Genomic DNA, 21,702 nt, shown 5'->3' with positions numbered 1-21,702 from the left:
TCTAAATATGTCTTTGTTTAAATGTGCATTTGAGGTCATCAGAATATACAAGAGCACTGTTTCAGAAATGCCTTCTGAGTACAACGTGATCTAATACCTCATTCATGTAGCTTTTTATTTTTTGCTGGGCTATTTTCTTTTAGATACACTGCAATTTGGTACCTCTAAGTTGTAGTTGCTTCGTGTCAGTTTCTTGTAAATATGTTGAAATGGGGAGCAAACTGCAGTGCAAGTTTACATGATTGACTTGTTTTTTTCAGTAACTCCTTTTTTGTCTTCATGTAGACATTACTTCCCTTACTGCTCTTTTGACTTGCAGTTCTTGCATAGTACTGAAGTGTGCCAGCATTCTTGTAGAGCACTCCAAAAGTATGGATTCCTGTTAAACAAAGCCATTCTTTGTGCTGGAATGTCTTCAAACTGCTGTTGTGCTTTATTTTGTTTGTTTCTGAAGAAATAAATCAATCTCTGAAATACTTAATCTTGTATTCTGAAAGCAATTATGTATTGTAACTGAAACAGTAAGATTATTTACTGTAATTATTTTCTAGCCCAAGAAAAGACAAATACAATGCTTTTTTTGCAGAAGTGTGCATATAAAAAGCTGAATATTGCAGCCTTCCAGTACTTAAAGGGAGATTATAAACAGGAGGGAGACCAACTTCTACATGGCCAGATAGTGGTGGGACTTTAAGAGAGGGAAGATTTAATTACATATTAAGTGAAAATCTTTTACTGGGAGGATGGAACAAGCTGCCTGGAGTTGTGGATGCCCTGTTCGTGGAGGTGCCCAACACTAGGCTGGATGAGACCCTTGGCAGCCTGATCTGATGGGTGGCACCCACGCCACAGCAGGAGTGGGGTGCTAAAAGAATTGGATGTTTTTTTAAAATTTATTATTTTGGTATTAGATCCAAATCACACTTCTATTTTTTCACCTCTACTATCAAGAAGTGTACATTATCTCTTTGATCAAGAAAGTGTGCAAATAATATTTTAAAATAACACCTTCAACAAACCGAGATGTTCTGTCATTTGCATAACTTGCAAATTTGGAAAAATGTGTCCAGTTTGCATTATTATTATTCTTATGAATTCATCTGAGAGTGCTGTTATAAGAGCTGAAAGTGCTGGGGGGAGAGTGAAGTTTCTTTAGCTAGACAATTCTTTAAAAGACTTTTTCTTCCTCATATTCTTTTCCAGGGAGGAAAAGTGTAGCATAGCTAAGTGCTATTTTAGAACTTAGCTTGCCAAAGTTTATTTCTTTTTCTCAGACTTTGTATCTCCAAAGTTAAATCACACCTTCCCACACTGACTTCTATGTTTTATCTAGACAAAACTCTAGGCTTAATTGCTCAGATTTTAAGTGACGTGGTTAGGGAATATGGTCATTTTAACAGAAGACTGTTAGCCTAGACATAGGTTTAAAGCTTGTCTTGAGTGTATACTATGGAGATGCATCTGTAGCAGTATTTACTTCTACAGAAAAGCGCCTGTAATAGTAAACTCATGTTTTAAAAGTTGACAAGCGCTGTAGAGTAGTCATTTACCAGCAAGAAGTAGTTCTTCCAGACTAACAGATATATGGCTAATATACCCATTATATGTATAAGAGGTGTGTTGTGCTCCTACTGTGTATGTGTTATGGTAGCATGTTACCAAAGGAGGACAAGAGAAGTATGGAATGTGAATGTGATCTCAGGATATTGCAAAGCTAAAATATTTTCAGGAAACTGATTGTTTAGTCATAGACATATGAAAAATTTAACATACATACAAACCATGCATATTAAAGAAGTTTAAAGTAGCTCTTCAAAGGTTGGTGTCAACCTATTTCATGCATTTGTTCTGACAAAAATACTGGTTATTGCAGACATCAGTAGGAATTTCACTGTGGTCAAGCTGTAGAGCCCGTAGGTGTGTATAGTGTTTCTTTTCAGAAGGTTAATTGTTTTCCAGAGTACCAGTGGAAGATAAAGCTTGAGTGGTATTTGAAGCTTGTAATTTGTGGCCTACCAAAAGCTTCTATTCTCTGGGATGTATGGAAATTCAGCATTTTTTTCTCAGCTAGAAATCACTTTATTTTTTGCCATATTTAGGCATTTCATGCATGAATAGTTGCATAGCAGAGTTTATGTGAATCATGAGGCAGAATTGTGTGAATTTAATTTGTCTTTTCTGTGAGTAACCTGAACTAGAACAAGATGAAATCTGAGCATGTCAAAAAAACATTTTTTTGCTTTTTTAAAGGATTACAAAATTATAGTTATAATCTTATTTATTAAAAACCCTGCTTTCAGTTATATACAGCATATGTTACTTCATACATCAGTTTAATGCACATCATAACTTTGTAAAGAAGTGATGAGGTAAAGAGAGAAAAGATGTGTGAGCAAAAATACCTAGTGTCTTGCAGACTTACTAAAAGATGTACTGAGTTTCCAGGAGCTTTTGCTTTCCCTTGTACATGCATTCGTTAGCCTACATTTTTCATGATTGTCTCTGTTTTGAAGGGCATGTTGTAACAATCTTTTAGAAATTTATCACAGAAGAATATTAGAATTATACCAGTCCATGTATCATAGTTGTTACGAAACTCTAAATATAGATTAATAAATCTGTATAATGATTTGACATCAATATTATTGTGAAATATGGCAAATAACTGTTTGTGGCTACGGATAACTTCTTTATGTAACTTTTATCTAATGGTTAAGAATATTAAATAGCTTATATATTGGTATCCCTCATTTGCCTGCAAAGTTGGGTAGTCAGTTTATATCCAGCTGTTTCTGATCACAGAGCCTATACAGCAGGTAATGACTGCGTCTGGTGCAAAATATTGTCACAGTTATAGAGAGCAGTATAACACATTGGCTATACAGCATGTTATATCCATAGAAAATCTAGATTAGTTTACTTGTGCAGCTACTTCATTTTGGTTAAAAAAACAACAACTAAAAACATCTAAAATGCTTGAATCAGATATGAATTCTAATTTATAGGAACGGATTGTTAAAATGCTCAGAGTGAAGAGGAAAGACTGGACTTATCACAACAGTAAATTCAAGTTATACGTACTAATTTTATTAATGCAAATTAGCAAAGATTAAATTAGAATAATCACACTACTGTACATATACCAGCTACCTAGTTCAAAGGATATGATTTCCTGCGTCAAGTAATTGCTCATAATAATAATAAAACTCTTACTGTACAGTTTGTAAATTGAGAATATTTATACATAATATAACATTTAAAAATATTTAAGTGTTGTGGCAGTATTTTTAGCATCCAAATTTAATTTACAGGGCATAAAAACCAGAAAATCTCTCTACAGTCTATCTCACACGTCAATTCTAACAGGCAAAATATAACAGCTTTTAGTATAAAGAGGGGTTCTGAATTTTATGTCACTTTCCTTTTTCTTCAGCTTTTATTTTCCTGGAATGATTCTTAGAAACACAATATACAAGCCCTCACATTTTAGCAATAAATGTACAATATCTTACATTCCTTATTATTTCTGAAAAGATAATTCCAGGTAATAAAAGTATAGCTTTACGTGTTTTTTTTTTTTTTTTTTTTTTTTTTTTTTTAGAACAGAACGAGAAAGCTAGCCAAGGGAAAAATTATTTCAGTGGAATGTGTTGGGGTTAGGTCTTATCATCATAACAACTTTCTTCAGTGAGTATGATCCCCCCCGGAATTCAGCCCAGTAAACGCCATCCTGATAACGACTGCGGTAGTGTCCGCCGCGATACCAAACTCCATTGAGATTTGAATGAGCACATGCGTTGTACCACCATCCTCCCTTTTGGTAATGAGCACAATTACCTGTAAAAGAGAGCTCAATTTCAGTCTCAGAAACAAAAATCTTATAGCAAGCAAAAATGCTCAACGAAAATTGCATTTTTTTTAAACTATGTATTTATTAATGTGTAAACTGTGCGGTGTGTGCAAGGTGAACTGAGCCTTCATCAAGAAGGGTCCATGTTCTGCAGACAGACTCACTAGTGTTGCTCTCCTTCACTGGAAAATCTGTTGCATTATTGTCTCAAATAACCCTCATAGTATTTTTTACAGACCCTTGTTTAATGTAATTTAATACATATACAATGATGTTTCTGTGAGAATTTTTAATTAAATTAGTATGTATAGGAGTTGGTTAACACATCAGTTTGTCAGTTTCTGCTTCGTAAGTTAAATTCTCATTTTAAAAGTTGCCAGTTAAGTTTTATCTTTTGTGTACAGCCACAGTTTATTATACAGGAGACCAAAAGAGGCCTTGTTACCTGTGTATACATCATGGTCCCGGTCCAATGTGGTGAACTGTTTACCATTGTGCCAAGTGAAAGAGTCTCCTGCATTGCCATTGTAGCGTCCCAGTCTCAGCTTGTAATACTCACTTTCTGGCTCCAGTCTGAAGCTAGCATACTCAGCAAATACTTTTCGACCTGACCAGTCTTCCATTGTTATGAGCAGTTTGTAGTTGCCTTGATTTGTTAACCAATAAATATTTTCTAGGCCAAGCCAATATTCTCCATCTATATTACCAAATCCTTGCTACAAAGGAAGCAAGAGAAGCATGTTAGTACTGTGTCTGCTTTATTGGTAGATCTGAATGTATTCTTAAGTAGATAGCAAGCTCCTTTTTAAGTAAGCTGTCAGCCAGACTTTAAACCCATCTGTTAAGTTACTTTACCAGTAACTTTTAGAGGGTAGAAGACATTAAACTTCTCACTTGTCCTAACCTTGTATGTCTCCCAATTTCTGAAAAAGTTGACAGAACCATCCAGCCGCCTTTGAATGACTGTCCAGCCACCGGGGTCATGCCGTTGATCACACCAGACCTGCATGAGTCGGTTTGTGTTTTCTGGTTTTACAAGGTAGATGGAGCTTGTGTCATGGCCATCTTCTAATGCTTGTAGACAGTCTCTCCAGGGTCCTGTATCAAAACAGTAAGAGTGCAGTCAAAATGTAATTAAGCATAACTTAAATACAGAGCAGTATTTGAATTGTTAGCGTTTTTCTGTGCTTTTTAGAGTGTATTTCCACATTTGTTGTTTGTGGCTTTTTTTGTCTTATTGAAGCTATGGTGTCCACTAAGTCTTTTGAGGCAGATTACTGCATTGTAATGTTATTGCTGGAACGTTTCACAATGAATTACTGATACAGGTAGATTCTTAAGGCAGCTGAATTCTAATAACATTGGTTATATTTTCCAAGAAACCAAATAGGAATTACTCTGTAGATAAATGCTAATATTTTAGGAAAGAGAATGATAAGAAGGAAGGATTGTCAGATTTCTCTTCTGAGCAGTCACTGTGAAGCATATGTTGCTGCTTAAAGTATCTTCCTTTTAAAATTATTTCAGTTGATCTACTCTTTTTTTTTTTTTTTTTTTTTTTTCATAGTTCATTGTCTAACACTGAAAGTGGAAGTGCTGCCGTTGCACTTAGTAAATGAAGTAGTAATAAATTAGTTTCATGGAATGGTCAGTGTTTTCTGTTGTTGTTGTTTTGTCTTTTTAACAATATCAGAAGTTAGTGTACCGGGAGACAATCCAATTTTTTTTATCTGTGGCAGTAGTGTGTTCTTGTTTCCTCTGTCATGCTCACAGATTGCAATTTTGTATTCCTGCTAGGCTACTTCTCTATTTTTGTTGTGGCTAACTGTTCAGATTTCTGGAAACGCTTATGTAGATGCAGTGTTCTGGGACACAGAGGTAGAAGGAGATAGGTGTAATGAGTGCTGGCATCACAGAATCACAGGATTGTAGGGGTTGGAAAGGACCTCCAGAGATCATTGAGTCCAAGCCCAGATCATCGAGTCCAACCCCCAATTTAATTTACAATTTATATTACTCTTGTTTATCACTTTTAATCAGTCTTCCTGCTATTAAAGTGTTAGAAATCAGATTTATTATGCATTTTTAATCTGTGTCTTTATATTTAACCTAGCAGAGTATGTTCTTTTCAAATTTGGTGACTCTGGCACAGGCTGTCTAGTGAAGCTGTGGATGCCTTATCCCTTGAAGTGTCTGTGGCCAGGCTGGTTGAGGCTTTGGGCAGCTTGATCTGGTGTTGGGCAACCCAAGGAGGGGGTGTTGGAACTGGGTCATCTTTAAGGTGCCATCCAACTCACATCATTATGTGATCTCATCCTAACGTGTTTTGTAAGCTTTTAGCTGTACCAAGCAAGTCTAAGGAGCAATTTCCCCAAACAGGATATTGAAATTTTACTTGGAATTCATATTTTGCTTAGTAGAATATTTAGTAAAATACAATTATAGTTATTTTGAACAATTTCTAATGCTGGCCTTAGGTTACTTACTGGTTATTTACTGATTCTTCTACGTAATTTCTTAGTATTGTGTACTTACTCAGTATTTTGCAGAAGTGATTAACCCAGATTGCCTTTTTTGGCATGAGTGGGAAGCAGGAACGCAAATAAGAACGTGAAGTGAACTAATAATGGGTGTTTGTGTTTAGAAGCTGAAATTCTTTTACACAGAATCAAAACCAAGTTTTTAAAATTTTTTTTTTTTAGTTTAATAAATAGTTTAATTTATTTGAAGTTTTTATGTTTTTATGTATTTGTAGATTTTTTTTTATGTTATGCTTATCCATGGAGTTGAGTAAATTTCAGTTGTATTTTGAATGCTGGAGCTGTGTACTTATCTATGTACTTTATCAATTATTTTCTTGTGGAAGGTACTGAGCCAGCAGTAACAGATATTGCCGTTATATGGAAGACAAATAAAAGGAACTGTGTAAACTTCTTCACACTACATACATGCTATACGCTTGCTTTTCCTGAAAAACAAGAATGGTCCTCACTTGAACTACTGAGAGAATCCTGGTTTTTCAGATCAGTAGTTTTGGAGAAGTCACTTCAAGGGAGTAAAGCAGGCCTTTGAGATGTAGTACCTTTGTAATCAATATGTCTTTCAACAGAGAACACACATTTAACATCAGAAATATTTTTGAGTGGTTTTGTAGGATGGAGATACGTAATGCGACTGTGCATTTATATTACATGAAGACCGTAGTAGTTTTTGATAACTAATAGTCTGACATCTTCAGTATGGCTTTGGACTTGCATCCATCTGTGCCCACAGAAATAAAATCTGTCCTAAGATAAGTTGAGGAACACGAAGTATATTCAACATATGTTTGTAAGTAACTTTGCTAACTCAGCGTAATTACTTTTTCCAGCCATGTTGTTTTGTTTTGCATCTGCTTAATTTCTCTCTTCTGTAGTCATTAATTGTTTGGATTGTATTCATTTGGATGAATGCACTTTTGGCAGTTAAACTGCTTGTTATTTTGTATTATTTAATTATTTGAGACCCATACAATTTAATTATTAATGAGAAAGAGGATAAATCTTGCTATATGTAAGCATTAACTCCCAGATAATTCCAACCCAACAATGAAAAGTGGTTTCTGAAGACAAAACTTGTGTTCTTAAAAGAATTTTATATTAAAGTGGACAGAAAAGTTTCTCTAATCATATTCTATTCCTTGATTTTTTTTAACTGGAATAATTAAATGGTGCCAAACAGTATTTTTTCATATGCTTTTCTAATATTTGTTTTAAAAATAAAAAGCAGAGTTGTATGACTTAATTGTATTTTGTCCTTTAAATTTTTCTATTTTTGGCCCAGTATTCATGAACTGAAAGTATTCTTCAGATTCATATAATTCTGCTTTGCACCATCTTCAGTCTGCAAAATGTTTTACTAAAATGAGTAAGGTTTCAAGCTTTTACAAATATCTGCCTTTGTTAGAACACAGTAGTCATATGTCATGCTTAATAGGTAACTGGAAGCTTGGATTTATGTAGCTTTTAGTTAATTTAAAATCATTAACAGAAATGAAAGAATGTGAGGTGTTTAAAAACAGAGAATTAACTCAGGAATACAAATCTGACTTTCTATGCAGGTTACGTACGTAATTAACTTAAATGTTGCTTATTGTTCGATATTTATTGCCCATCTCTTCCAAGGGGTTCCAGGATATTACATTTTTTTCATTATATTTTTAGGAACATTTGACATGGATACATGCTTAAATGCTTGTTATCTAAAATGTACTGAATACTTAAAATACTCTACAAAGTGAAATCACTTACAAAAATGAGACATCTACAGTATTTGAAACTGTATTTCTTGTCTTGATAGAAGAACATCTTCAGCCTGTTTTTTTTTTTTTTTTCCCAATTTGTTACATAATCCCAACTGAATTCAGAAGAAATTTAACATATGCTACTATCCATCTCTTCATTCTTCTATCTGTGCTGTATAGATTACACTTATGCATACTGAAATTGTAAAATTATTGTTATGGCTTCTAACTTTGCATCTATCATTTTCTATGTTTTCTGCATACTCAATATGTTTTCTTGTCAAATACTGTACTTTTTTTCTTTCAAATTAACCCTTTGCCTTACTTTTTTTTTTTCTGTTAAGTAGTCATAGTACTAAAAGCAGTTCAGATAGACAAAATAATGAATGTCAGTGGATTTATTATGGGAATGATTAACAGAGATATTACAGTACATAGCTGTTTATAGGAATTCTCAAATCTTATGTTCCACTTAAGTTTGTTCTACTAAGTTTGAACCCAGCAAGCAGGGATGGACTGATTGAAAATTTGAAATGGAAAACAGTGAAAGCAATCTTTGATCATGAAATAAGGAAGTCTGTAATTCTTAATAAGAAATAGTAGGAAACTAAAGAAAATGAGTTCAAATGCATCAAACTTCAGCAAATTCAGAAGAGTGCGTAGAGAAAACTATCTAGACAATGCAAAGAGTTTAGAAGTTCATTAAGAAGTATCTGTTGAGGACACTGCAGTGGATTTTTTTCTGTTGTAGAAGGCTAAGGAAAACTGATGTGGCTAGATCATTAACTTTCTAGTAGCACTGAAAACATGAAGAAAGCTTAAACAGAGCAGATGCTAGGATGATTGCTGATGCACAGTAATAAGTTTAAGATCAAGGGAAAATATTGATGTGCTTCTTTTTGATGGAGAAGACTGTTAATGGATTAAAATTAAGTGGCGCCTAATACTTTTCTTCCATTTTGCTTTAGTTTTTGTTGAGAAGGTCATGTGGCTTTAGATGTTTCATGGAACTAAGGAGCTTTAGCAACAGTTGAGAACTTGAGAAGTACAAAAAGGACTGGACAAAAATGTATATGGTCTGTTTTTTTTTTTTTGAGTGACTGGACAGTTGTGATGGGTTTTTTGCTTGCGTGGTGGTGTTCATGGCTTGGTGCTGCTTTCTTTCCCATTTGTTTTTCCTAGTTCATTCCAGTTGCCTATAGTGAACTGGATGAAGCATCCTTCTGGGCATTAATAGTGGGTAGGGGCTTTGAGATATGTTTGGAAAGTAGAGAACATTCTGGATGTTGAGCAAGTTTTAAAATGTTCCTTGCCCACCAAAAAGGTTGGGAAAAGGGGAATTGGGAAATGAAAGGCTAGATAACTTAGCTTCACTTCTTGGCATTTCCTTGAACAAATCAAACTAGATTCTAGCTACAAACTAGAAAATAAGAGAGATTAATAGCAGAGTGGATTTGTACAGACCAAGTGTGAAACTTCTTTTTCTAGCAATTATGTCAGTGAAGAGAAAAATAACAGATATCAAATCAACTTGGGATTTGACTTCTGGAGCTCAACATGATAGTCAGCTAGATAAACACCATTTCTCAGGCAAGTATCATGGAGTTCTACCATACTGCAAAGTGACCCATGACTCAAAATGTTTCTGTTTGCAAAAAAATGAAGATGCTGTATGAAGATAGATCAGCAAAGGTACTATGCATGTGAAATCTGTTCTGTTCTGCTGTGTGATAGTACAGCCTCAAGTTTGTTGATGTTCTCCTGAACGTGATTCTTCATTCAGACTGTTAGAACATAGGTGTTGATGTGGATAGTTTTTTGTGGAAGGCGGTTGGGTATTACCATAACATTCTTTGGTTAAGTAATCTTAGTTGACTTTTTTTCCTTGCCTTTAGAAAGGTATTGAGATTTCTTTATATTAAGAACAATAGTAGTAGAAAAATAGAATCTCTAGGACTTTAATTATTTTCCTTTTTATTTGCTATTCACCTAAAGTAAACTGGCTCCATAACCAGCATCAACAAAAATGTATTTGTAAAATCACAGAATCTCAAAATAGTTGTGACTTAAAAAGTTAAGGACTTAAAAACTTGAGAGCAAAAGCAAACATAACTTCTTCCTTTTTTAAGAAAGAATTAAAAATTGAAGTTTCAGGACAGTGAATTTATCTGCATTAGGAATAAATAAAATACTTTTTAAATTCTTTTAAAAATATTTTTAAATTCTACTCTTGTCAGTTTTATTAATTCCTACGCTAAAAAATGTTTTAGCTGGAGCTGAGGTTTAAAAGATAGTTGTAAACTCTGCAAATAAAGACTTAACAACGAAGACTGAAGGAAGCATAAAATCGCTGTTTAAAATGAAGCCACCTGTTACCATTTTGTGTTCTTGAGGGAAAAAAGCACAATGAGGTAGAAAAATAAAAACTCTATTAGAACATCAGTTAAATAGGTTCTTAAGTTGTTCATTCCGAAGTCTCATTTGCTTCACTGGGAGTGTCTTCATCGATTTTGATTAGCTTTTTATTAACTCAAATGGAATACTGTATCTAGATCTAAGGGCAACTATTCAAAGGAATCTGAATACCAAATGTTACTTGAATTCAGACTGAAGTCTAAAACTTTTGTTTAACTCTCCAAATTTACTGTAATCTCTTAGTCTGTTCCATTGTCTCATCCACCTACTCATATTTTCCACTTTCTGTTCCCTAATAAAAGCTTTGGAAATAAATCAAACTGATACTGTTAGCATAAGTTTAGAAAAGTCAGGCTTTAGCAATCTGAAATATGAAAGCTGTTATATCATGCAGATAGAACTCTGCCCAAAGAATCTCTTGCTAAAAGAAACAGTAAACAGTATTTCAGATACTCCAGATGATTATCAGTTTATCAGTTACATTTACTTTTTCATATATTGTCAGTTTCTGAGGTATCCTGTCTCATACTGCAGATTTTTTTAATATCATGTTTAATAATTTGTACCAGTAACAAATTTGAAAGTGGTTTAACTTTTTTTTTCTCACAAGAGATGGCCTTACATCTTTCTATAATCTTAACTGACGTAATATAGTACTAACATAATGCCTAAAGAAGTTCTGAGTGATTGTACTGAATTTTTTTATGCTTAAAAGGAGCAGATTAGAACTTTGTGGCAAAATGTGTTAAAGTATTTTCATTATGTAGTAGCAGCCACAGGTCTGGTGGTCCAAGAAATTGAAAGTCCAGTCATACTGCTACATCTCAGGCTGTAAGATCTCCCAAAGAGCTTTTGTCATTTGTGCAGCTGGTACAGTCAGCTCAATTTATGCAGACAGTGTCAGGTCTTAGAATCTTGATCAATTCAAAGTCATTTATTTTGTTAAATGTTTCCTACTCCTTATTCTTATAAATTAATAAAGACATATCAGTAACATTACTTACCAGATGGTTTATCAGTTGAAGTGGGAATACTAGTAACTGCAGGCATGGTTGGTAAGGTAGGTGGGAGAACCTTTAAGTTCTGATCACTCTGAATCTCATTAGTAGATATCTGATTAATCATACGATTGTAAGTAGGAGGCTGGTACACTTTGCTTGGCGGCTGTGGAGTTTGTGGCAGAGGCTTTATGGATGGCATTCTTTGACAGTATTCTTCTAGCTGGTTAATTATTATTGACTGATTATTTGCAATTGACATCAAATGTTGATACTTGTACTCTAAGTCTTTGTATTTGTTTGCAAGCTGCAGCATGTCTGCAGTTTGATTCAAAATCTTATTCTCAAGTTGGGAAAGTTCCAAGGCATTGTCCCGTTTTCGGATAATTTCATGTAATAACTGCATATAGAGTTGTGTGACACGAGAGTTCATATTTCTGCTCTCTTTTCTTAAGAGCTTGACCTCATTAACAATCCCACCATCTACCTCTACCAGTTGCTGGAGAGTTTCTATTTGTCTCTTTTGTTTAAGGAGTTCATTGTTAAGTAACTGTAATTCTTGTTTATTTACCCTGTTTTCAAGGAGAACCTCAGGTTCCTTAGAATTCACACAAATGGCACCTGTCACTCTCTGTTGAGGTACAATAAAGGTATAGGTGCATTTGTCCTGTGGATCACTGGAACGCTTGTATCTGTTCATATAAATGAATTCTTGTTCTCTTTCCTCATCATTGTCTTCAAATTCTTGTGTTTTGCTAGCAGCAGTTCCTACAGCAGCTATAAGCATGAAACAGATGAATTTTGTTGTCATCATGATCCTCTATTTCTGGTCAAATATTCTTCCGCAAAGAACTTCATAAAATCTGTTTTAAAATAAATTTAATGTAAGTAACAAATTGGAAATTCAGTCCATGCTTAAAAAAAGAAAAAATAATTTGTTCTATAACTTAACATACAGTATAATATTGCATCATAATTAGTTTGACTATGAACAGATGAGGTAATTTTCTTGTACAAGTACAAGTTCATGTCAGCTAGTGGGGATGTCATCAGAAATGAGATATTTTGCTATTATCATGACCACAGCAGTTAATAGTTGCCAGTTTATCTAGAGCCTGTGAAGAATCACAAAAAATGAAGTTTGAAATACCAGTCTTTGAAGAGTCCTTACTTCCAAGCAAGTACCACAAAAGTTTCCAAGATTGGCATTTTCATTTTAAATATATACATATATTAAATATATAATAAAATACATTTTAATTTCCTAGACCTACAAATATAATCCTTAAATGTAAACAAAAGGTAGATAAATCTGTTCTGTTTGAAGTTGTAAAAATATTAATTAGCTCATTTGAAATATTTTATGGCTGCAGAGTATTGCTTAGGTGAAATAATACAATTTTAGTTTGGTCTGCTGTATTGAGCCTTATAATAAAAATTAGGGGGGAAAAAGGTGGGGAAAATTGCACTTGTCCTTAATTAAAACCTCTACTGCCCAAATACCATGGGCAATGGAATCTCTTGTTTTTCCAAACTAGTGTGATTGATAACTAAAATTTGTGTTTGTGTTTTGCATAAACTTACATTTATTCTGGCTCACTGGAATCACAGTCTTTGCACTCAGCCTGATTTTAATGATCTCTCCTTTGGAAGGGGAGAAATACATTTAGATGCACATGGGGGACAAAGATGACCCACAGCTAATTAAATCAGCTGCTAGTGTTTACTGACATGCTGCTATAGGTCTATTACGATGAAATTACACTAACTTCTTTTCTATGAGGAACTTAATACTTGAGGTGAAAATCTGAGGCCATCACAATCTTTCAAAAATATAACTAAATACTGCAGGTTCATAGGCACCAGTCTTCCAGGAAGTGTGAAGTTGGCACTAGTGCTACTGCCACGAGTGAGAACATTCTCTTATCAGCTGCATGAATGGGTATCATATACTTCTTTGATATCATATATTTCTAATAGCGTGGTTAATTTTAACATTTGTGTGTGTGTATATATATATATTCTATTTTATACATATATATATATCATAGGAACCCCAAGGTGGTAAAAGACTTCCAAAATTATCTACTCCAACTGTCCATCTCTCACCAATATTTCTCCACTAAACCATGTTCTTCAGTACCACATTTAGATGTTTCTTCAGCACCTCCAGAGACAGTGACTCCAGAGAACCTCACCTTCATTGGTATCTCATTTCAGTGCCTGACCCCACTTCTGGAGATGTTTTTCCTAATATCCAACTTGAACTTCTCTTTGCGCAACTTGAGACCATTCCCTCTGATCCTTTTGGTGTTATCTGGGATAAGAGGTCAGCCCCACACCTTGCTGCAACCTCCTCTCAAGGAGCTGTAGAGGGCAATAAGGTCTCCCCTGAGCCCTCCCTTCTCCAGCTAAACAGTCCCAGCTCCCTCAGCCACTCCTCATAAGACCTGTGAGGAGTCTGGAGCACAGCTTTGTTTCCCTTCTCTGGATATGCTTCAGAGCCTTGACATCTTATAGCGAGGGGCCCAAGACTGAATACAGTACTTGAGATGCAGCCTCATCAGACCTCAGTACAGAGGGATGATCACCTACCTACCTGCTCTTGGTGGCAGCACTATTTCTGATACAAGCTAGGATGCCATCGGCCTTCTTGGCCATCTGGGCTTGCTGCTGTCTCATGTTTAGCTGAGTGTTGACCAACATTCCCACATCCATTTCTTCCACAGTCTTCCAGCAGGCTCTAAGCCTGCAGCATTGCCTGGAATATTTCTTGTAGTTCTATATGGATGGGCTGTTACTGCAAATGTCTCTGGCATAGTGAGTGTAAAATGGGCTTTGTTTCAGTGTTTGAATTGAAATACCTTTCTTTCCCTCAAAAAATGCAACTATTCTGACCTGCTGAAAGGATTTTTTTTTTTTTTTAAGAATGGTTTAAGAAAAAAATGGAATAGAGTTAATTTGCCTCATCTTAACATTTCAAAGTCATTCAAAATGAAGATAACCATCAGTAAATGACATCAGCATGATCATAGCAAGCTAAAATGCTTCTCTCTCTCATCACAGAATTGTAGGGGTTGGAAGGGACCTCTAGAGATCATTGAGACCAACCCCCCTGCCAAAGCAGGTTCCCTAAACCAGGCCGCACAGGTAGGCGTCCATGTGAGACTTGAGTATCTCCAGAGAAGGAGACTCCACAACCTCCCTGGGCAGCCTGTTCCAGTTCTCCGTCACCCTCACAGTAAAGAAGTTCTTGCAAAACTTCCTATGCTGCAGCTTATGTCCGTTTATTCTTGACCTGTCTCCATGTACCACTGAAAAGAGACTGGCCTCACCACTATGGCCCCCACACCTCAGATATTTATAAACCTGGATTAGATCACCTCTCAGTTGTCTTTTCTCAAGGCTAAATAGACCCAGTTCACTCAGCCTTTCTTCGTAAGAGAGATGCTCCAGGCCCTTCACCATTTTTGTGGCCCTCTGCTGGACTCTTTCCAAGAGATCCCTGTCTTTTTTGTACTGGGGAGCCCAGAACTGGACACAGTGCTCCAGATGAGGCCTTACCAGGGCAGAGCAAAGGGGGAGGATCACCTCCCTCGACCTGCTGGACACAACTCTTTTTAATGCACCCCAGGATGCCATTGGCCTTTTTGGCCACAAGGGCACACTGCTGGCTCATGGCTGATCTGTCGTCCACCAGGACGCCCAGGTCCCTCTCCACAGAGCTCCTCTCCAGCAGCTCATCCCCCAGCCTGTATTGGTGCATGCAATTATTCCTCCCTGCGTGTAAGACTCTACACTTGCTTTTGTTGAACCTCATCCGGTTTTTTACTGCTCAGCTCTCCATCCTGTCCAGGTCTTGCTTAATGGCAGCACAGCCTTCAGGCGTGTCAGCCAATCCTCTCAACTTTGTATCATCGGCAAGCTTGTTCATGATCTTGTCTGTATGTCATCTTTTTCTAAGGTGCTCTTCTTATAAAAGGAAATGTTGGAAATAAAAGTACATTTGTAAAAGAATGCTTTACAAACAGAACAAACAGAAGTGTTCTGATTTCATGTCTTCCTGCCAGCAGACTGTTGATGAAACAGTGCTGTGTCTTTCATTCTTTCTACTTGTTGATTTGAGGGGAAAAAAAAAAGTTCAGAATGAAGACTATTTGTTCCATATTATGATAGGCTATATCAGATAAATAGCGTTTCTTCATAGTTAGATTCAAACAAACTTCATAATTAATATGCTTGTTTGCAAAATTCTGAATGATGAGTCTTTTAGGGAGGAAAAAAGCTTGCTAGGGTTAGTGGGGAGGGTAGTGAGATAACTTCTGAGAAATGTTTTAATGTTTTTGAGTTGCTTCCTCTTTTTTGAGACTATGAAATTCATAGGACATCAGGATTTCCTTCTCACGAGAGACAATGGTCTTACCTATTAGATATTAGATTAGCACGCTAGCTTTCTATTTTCTTCTGTTGTATTGTGCAAAGTAATTGCCTGTACTCTTTTGTCCTTAACTAGTGCTGCTTCTTGCTGATAATTCATTTCTTCCTGTTTTTCTGGCTAAGCCCTGCTCTTTCTCTCTCCCCTTCCTATCAACTCTTCTGCACTGGACTAGGAGGAAACTGTATTGGAATCAAGTTCATCACCATTGCAAAATCCCTCTTAGTTATTTGCAGATTTTCAACTTTGCTATTTGCACAAGAGGACATCATATAAAGGCATGTTTAGAGGTTTGGTGCGAATTTTCTTTGCTGGAAATGTCTTTCTCCTATCAGAACTTCTCCAGCAAACAACCATGCAAATGAAAACAGAAGTGAAAGAATCTTAAGAGATGTGCAATTCTAATTAATAATACAATAGAACTTCTGATTAGAAAAGGTAAGAGAATTGTAAGCAGGTTTACATTTAGATTCCAGCAGTTCAATAGTTGTGTCCTCCTCAAAACATTGTTGAGTTGGTACACTGCCAAGCTCATACTAGTGCAGATGCAACTAAAGTTAGTTCTGTTGATGCTTACCACACTTGGTAGTACTTATTACTCAGATGAAAACTTTGTTTTTACCTGAATAACTGCATCTGTACATAAACATCTGGCAGCACCACTGTGTTTTATGTTAACTTAGAGCTAAGTGTTTTGGTGATATTTCAAGTTGTAGACCAAATGTTGGTCTATTTATGTATACAGCTGAAAGAAGGTAACAGTGAGTTGGTTTGTTTTCTCATCTCATTCATTGTTCGCTCAACTGAGGATGTTTCATGACCTGCTGAAAAAAGGAAACAAATTTTCTGAAATGGTTATTCAATGCTACAGCTTTTGATTGTTTTTTTTTTTTCCTGTTTTTTAAATGGAAAAAGCAAATAAAATCATTATTTGGCTTTGCTTGGAAATGGTCGCCTATTCTGTACTCTATCATACTTGAAGAAATTTTGGTTAGTCAAAGTATATATTACTTTGTGATTGCTATGAATATATTGAAACTTACAGATGATATTTCAATGAGAGTTAAGTATTTTACCATCTGAAATTAACAGCTGCTTCTCATCTTGGACTTCATTACTGCCGCAGTCCTGAAATGGTGAAGTTAAAAATATTTCTGTTTGCAAAGTATTACTGTTTGACAAATGTTCAGAGTTGTTTTTCTTTTTTAAATTGGCTTACCTTAAAAGAAAGTGTGAAAGGTAGTAATGTCAACAGTGTGAGTTTTTAAGCTAGTGCAGAATGTGCTCTTAATTGTAGACATTCCAGCATGTGTACCTTTTTTTCCGCTATTTGTTTATTCTGATTTCATTTTTCCGAAGTAGACACACACGTATTTTATTCAATAATTTCTTTAAGTTTTTCTGAAGTATTTTACCTATGTATTTGAGTTTCGTGTGAAAATGAGAGTGAGTGTATATATGTATGAGATGAAAAGTATAACTTGGAATAACATAATAAGGTATAACCATTTTTTAAAATTCCATCAGTAACCCATCAGTGCTATAGCTGTTCTCTCTTGATGTATATTTTTAAATAAAATGGACATTTGCAATATAACTCTAGAAAGAAAAGGTTTTATAAAAGCCTCTGTATGTATGATCAGTACTTCTGCACATAGATCTCAAGTAGTTTTGTAATGTTATTTCAGCTATTGAGAGATTCACCTCTTATATCAGAGAGTCTGTAGTGTTTTTTTAATACCTACACACTGTGATCCACAAAAAAGCGGAGAAAACAGGGAAACCAGTGAATGGTGACTAAGCAGTGAAATCAGTTTTCCTTTATTTTGGATTATGAGTCAGTTCAAGGAGGAAATGTTTTGACATTTAAGGAAGACATCACCTTATATATAGCATTTTAAAGAAGTACTATAGCAAAATAATGAGCTCTGTAAATCCTGTGTTGAAGACCTTCCCTTAGACAAATATGAAAAAGACTTGACTGAATTTCATATCAAAATACAGATTTAATCAGTATGAATTCCTTCTACAGATAGAGTACTTAGAGGAAGCAGTAGGCTAAAAGCACTTCACCTGCTTCTTGCTGCTGTTCTTGTTTTTGTATATATAGTAAACTGTCATTAAGCTAGAGGACTGTAGGTATGCAAATATCAGGCGCTGAGATATATAAACGTAGCTTCTGTCCAAATGATAAATGGCACTGTATCTACTCTTGGAGACTGCTTTACACAAAGGGATTTCTAGGGACTTCATTAACCATTGTTATATGGTTATTCAATACTGTGTAGTTGACCTTACTGCAAAGATAATCTGATCGAAATACTTAACCAATTTGGTTTGAGGAGCTAATACTTAAGATTTTGTCATATGATGAAGATAGCAATTTTTAAAAAAATATTTTTAAAGGTTTGTATATTGCAAGGACCCAAGGATACCGTTTTTGTCTATCAGGCTTCAGTTATCATAGTTATTATAAAGAAAGTAGTTTTCTACCTGACTTTTTACACTTAAGCAGGAGTGTTTGTAACTGTCAAAGCAAAATAAAATTCCCTATTTAACTTGCAACTTATAACAACTGTTCTTAAAAACTAGTTGCTACCATCTTCCCTCATTGCTATTCAATTTCCTTAAAAAGGTACCCAGAGTACATACGTCATACCTAAAAAATTAGTTTCATTATTATTTTTATCACTTTTATTATTTCTTGTCACCTTTTCTTTTTGGGGGGCTGGCAGGGTTCAACATGGCTTTAGTTTCCTTAAAGAATTAGAGACAGATGAGATTCGACACTGTAAATTTATTCCTGCCCTTGTGAGTCAGAGCAGGATGAACAATTCACAGGACTTACAGTGCAGACTGAACTGCTGAGTTTACGTGCAGGTCTAACATGTCAGAGCTGAAAGTACTGATACCTCCAACCTTTTTAGAAATACCCAGATAGATGGAAAAAAAAAAAAAATATATATATATATATATGTCTGTGTGTGTGTGAAAGATGACATGCTTGCTATTTGCACACTGCTAGTATTTTCTGAGATTTCCCTGTATGATTGTTTTGACTTAGAGGAAAAAGAAAAGTCGCATACAGATGAGTTTGATTTGCTGCATTAGTGCACACTGACAAAATTCAGTTCTGTTGGCTAATCAGTATTTTTTTTGTATATCAGTCATATTTAGTGTGCTGGGGTTAGCAGTCATTTGGAGGGCTGGCTTTCCCTACACGCACTCCATGCTGTGGGATATTGTGTGTGGTTTCCTCAAGAATTTAGATGCATGAATGAATGCATAGTTACAAAAGATGTAGTATTAGATCTCACAGCAGTTTTGCTTGAAAACATAAGCTATCTGACTTGATTGTGTGTTGACACATAATTTGGGATGTTTATTGTAGAGAAGAAACTGTTTTCTTCACTGTTTCTTTAATGCTTTTGTGTTCTATGGTGAAAGGGTGTGAAGGATTGAATTATATTAATCTATTAATTTTTCAGGTAGTCTTCATTTTCGGTGTGATTACTTCATTTTTGCTTGTATTGTATTTGAAGGGGAAGGAACTTCCATCAATACTGCTTTTAGTTCAGAATTAACTCCTGCAGTTGATTTTTTTCAATGAAAATTACTGCTGTACAAAAACCAGAACACCACATTTTTCAGTTTGGTAAAAGCACAGCAGTATGTGCATGCCACGTGTATTAGGAAAAGTTTTAAGGTTTTGATGGAAGTATAATAGGGATAGGAAAGGGCTGACACGTAATGGCATGCAGTTTCAGTTACAGAAGGGTGATGTAAAAGGAAGTTTAACTCCAAGTTTATTGGGCGGAGTGATTTTTGTTCTTTTTGTCACTAGTTACTTGCTTCCATTCTAAGCCATGCCAGGCTTCTGACGGAAACCTATTAATTGCTTTGGAAGCTTTGACTGTAATGCATTCTGTACTTTCTATACTTCGCCTTTTTTGTCCATTTAAATTTGTGTTAAAATCTTGGTTGAAAAAACTAGTTCATTATTCTTAAAAGAAGGATTTTTGTCACTGAGGGGAATGGATTAGTAACAAAATGCTTTAGAATGACAGTGCCTTCCTTCCTGCAGAACTTTTGTTTTGAAGTAGTACCAACTGCTGCAGGAAACTTCATGAAATCATGTATCCTTTGCTGCCATGTAACTTTTTTAAGTTTTTTGCAAAAGAATAAGGCTTTTTTTAGTTACAAGATTACCCAAAAGGAATTTTAGTCATTGTTAGTGGATTGTTCTTTGTGCTTTACTAGACTTCTGTTCTAGACTCAGAATGGAGTTACTGAGAGCTCTGCTTTTGTTATTACTTCCTTTAGCAGCGGCCTCACCTTATTTTCACTTAATCCGATCACCAGCAAAAAGTATTCATAGTGTGTGCACTTAGATGTACACTTAGTACATAATGGCCCTTAAACAGATTCATATTTTTGTAAATGTGAACCTTTTTGCTCACGAAAAGTAGTTGGATCACACAGTAAATTTTTACATAAAAATATAGATGCTATGTTGGTTTTTTTTTTTTTTTTTTTTTTGTTTGTTTGTTTTTTTTTGTAATTAAACTTTACTTTGTAGACTCTTCAAAGTTCCAGGAACTGTTGTGTCCCTTTGATCAGGCATATAAGTGTGTGAAAGAATGCAGATTTCATTATATTTAATACTAGCAGTCCATTACAAAAGTTACTATTAGAAATCAGAATGTCCTAAAAAGTTTCCTGAGGAACGTGCAGCATTCAAAAGCTTTTGCAGCCAGTTTGAAGCACTAAGCCCAAAGTTACATGCAGAATTAAATAAGGTAAGATAAATGTCATATTCGAGAAAATAATGGCAGTGTTGCTTTTCAATGCTTAGTTACATAAAATCTCTCAATTATTTCCACAACAAAATCTGTATGTGCTCATTCTTATTTTGTGAAAATGGAAGAAAAGAGGTCTGTTGCTAGTACTAGAAAGCAGTAGTGTAATGTCTTTGAAAAGCCTTCATTTGCTCACATGCAAACAAATCAGTCTTTGGACACTCAGCATACAAAAAATCTGCATATTTTAGATTTAATCCATTGGTACTATGCATTCTTACCCTGCCTCCTTAGTCTTCTTTCTTCTGTCCTTAGCGAGCTTTCATCAAAGCTGGTCAGTACCGTTGGTCCACAGGAGCCGTGACATCTCACTTGGCTGTTGGTATCATACACACAACTCTTCTGTGACGGTAGCCTGAAGTCTATAGCCAAAAAGCTTTATATGCTGCACTGAAGTTGAATAAGCAAATATCTAGATGTTCTACAAAAATATTCCCTTTCTTTTTGTTTGTTTGTTGTTTTTTTTTTTAAAGATTTTTCACAGCTTGGCCATGTGTCTGTACAGTATTACTGTTGAGACACAGGCTTCCTTTTGGTAGGAGAGAACTCGGCATTCTGGTTTTAAAATCGTGAGTTCATCATTTCTTGCAAGGCTGAAGCAGCCTTATTTGAACTTCAGTTCCTTTGTGGGAGACTTACATCTGGGGAGGGGGAAGCACGCAGCAGGCCGATAGGCTCTGGTTGGATGGATGAGCCTTTCCTCCTCCCCCTGGCGCTGAGGATCCACAAGCGAAAGGCGCGCGCGGGGCCTCCCCTCCCGCCAGCGGCGTAGCAGCGGCGGGCCGGGCCCGGCGGCGCTCTGACCTCAGCGCCCGCCCAGCGCGCTGCGCGGGGCTGCCCCGGGGCCGGGCCAGGCGCTGCAG

At 35.7% G+C, this 21,702-nt stretch overlaps 2 protein-coding genes across 16 annotated transcripts in view; one reads left to right on the top strand and one right to left on the bottom strand.

Annotated features, from left to right (window-relative positions):
- The window catches only part of RALGPS1 (Ral GEF with PH domain and SH3 binding motif 1), a 96,167-nt gene that overhangs the window by 22,777 nt on the left and 51,688 nt on the right, over positions 1 to 21,702 (top strand). The window lies entirely within an intron of this gene.
- Positions 3,066 to 21,540, bottom strand: ANGPTL2 (angiopoietin like 2). Its single transcript, XM_042879111.1, has 5 exons — positions 21,061 to 21,540; positions 11,552 to 12,408; positions 4,755 to 4,948; positions 4,296 to 4,566; positions 3,066 to 3,837 (listed from the first exon to the last, which is right to left on the bottom strand). Exons 2-5 carry the CDS (start codon positions 12,357 to 12,359, stop codon positions 3,638 to 3,640), a joined length of 1,473 nt encoding a protein of 490 aa, XP_042735045.1. The 5' UTR covers positions 12,360 to 12,408; positions 21,061 to 21,540; the 3' UTR covers positions 3,066 to 3,637.

The sequence above is a fragment of the Lagopus leucura genome, unplaced genomic scaffold (genome assembly GCF_019238085.1).
Source record: "Lagopus leucura isolate 7727_CA_CO unplaced genomic scaffold, USGS_WTPT01 Super-Scaffold_100022, whole genome shotgun sequence".
NCBI lineage: Eukaryota > Metazoa > Chordata > Aves > Galliformes > Phasianidae > Lagopus > Lagopus leucura.
The sequence above is the reverse complement of the archived record's forward strand: the minus strand, read 5'-3'. Positions and strand labels throughout refer to the sequence as shown.

Bases quoted from the DNA above. Each gene is read 5' to 3' on its own strand.
- ANGPTL2 (XM_042879111.1), bottom strand. From the start codon at position 12,359: ATGATGACAACAAAATTCATCTGTTTCATGCTTATAGCTGCTGTAGGA. The intron at 4,949-11,551 runs GTAAGTAATGTT...GTTTTGATACAG, and splicing joins TTCAACTGATAAACCATCTG to GACCCTGGAGAGACTGTCTA. The intron at 3,838-4,295 runs GTAACAAGGCCT...TCTCTTTTACAG, and splicing joins GGACCATGATGTATACACAG to GTAATTGTGCTCATTACCAA.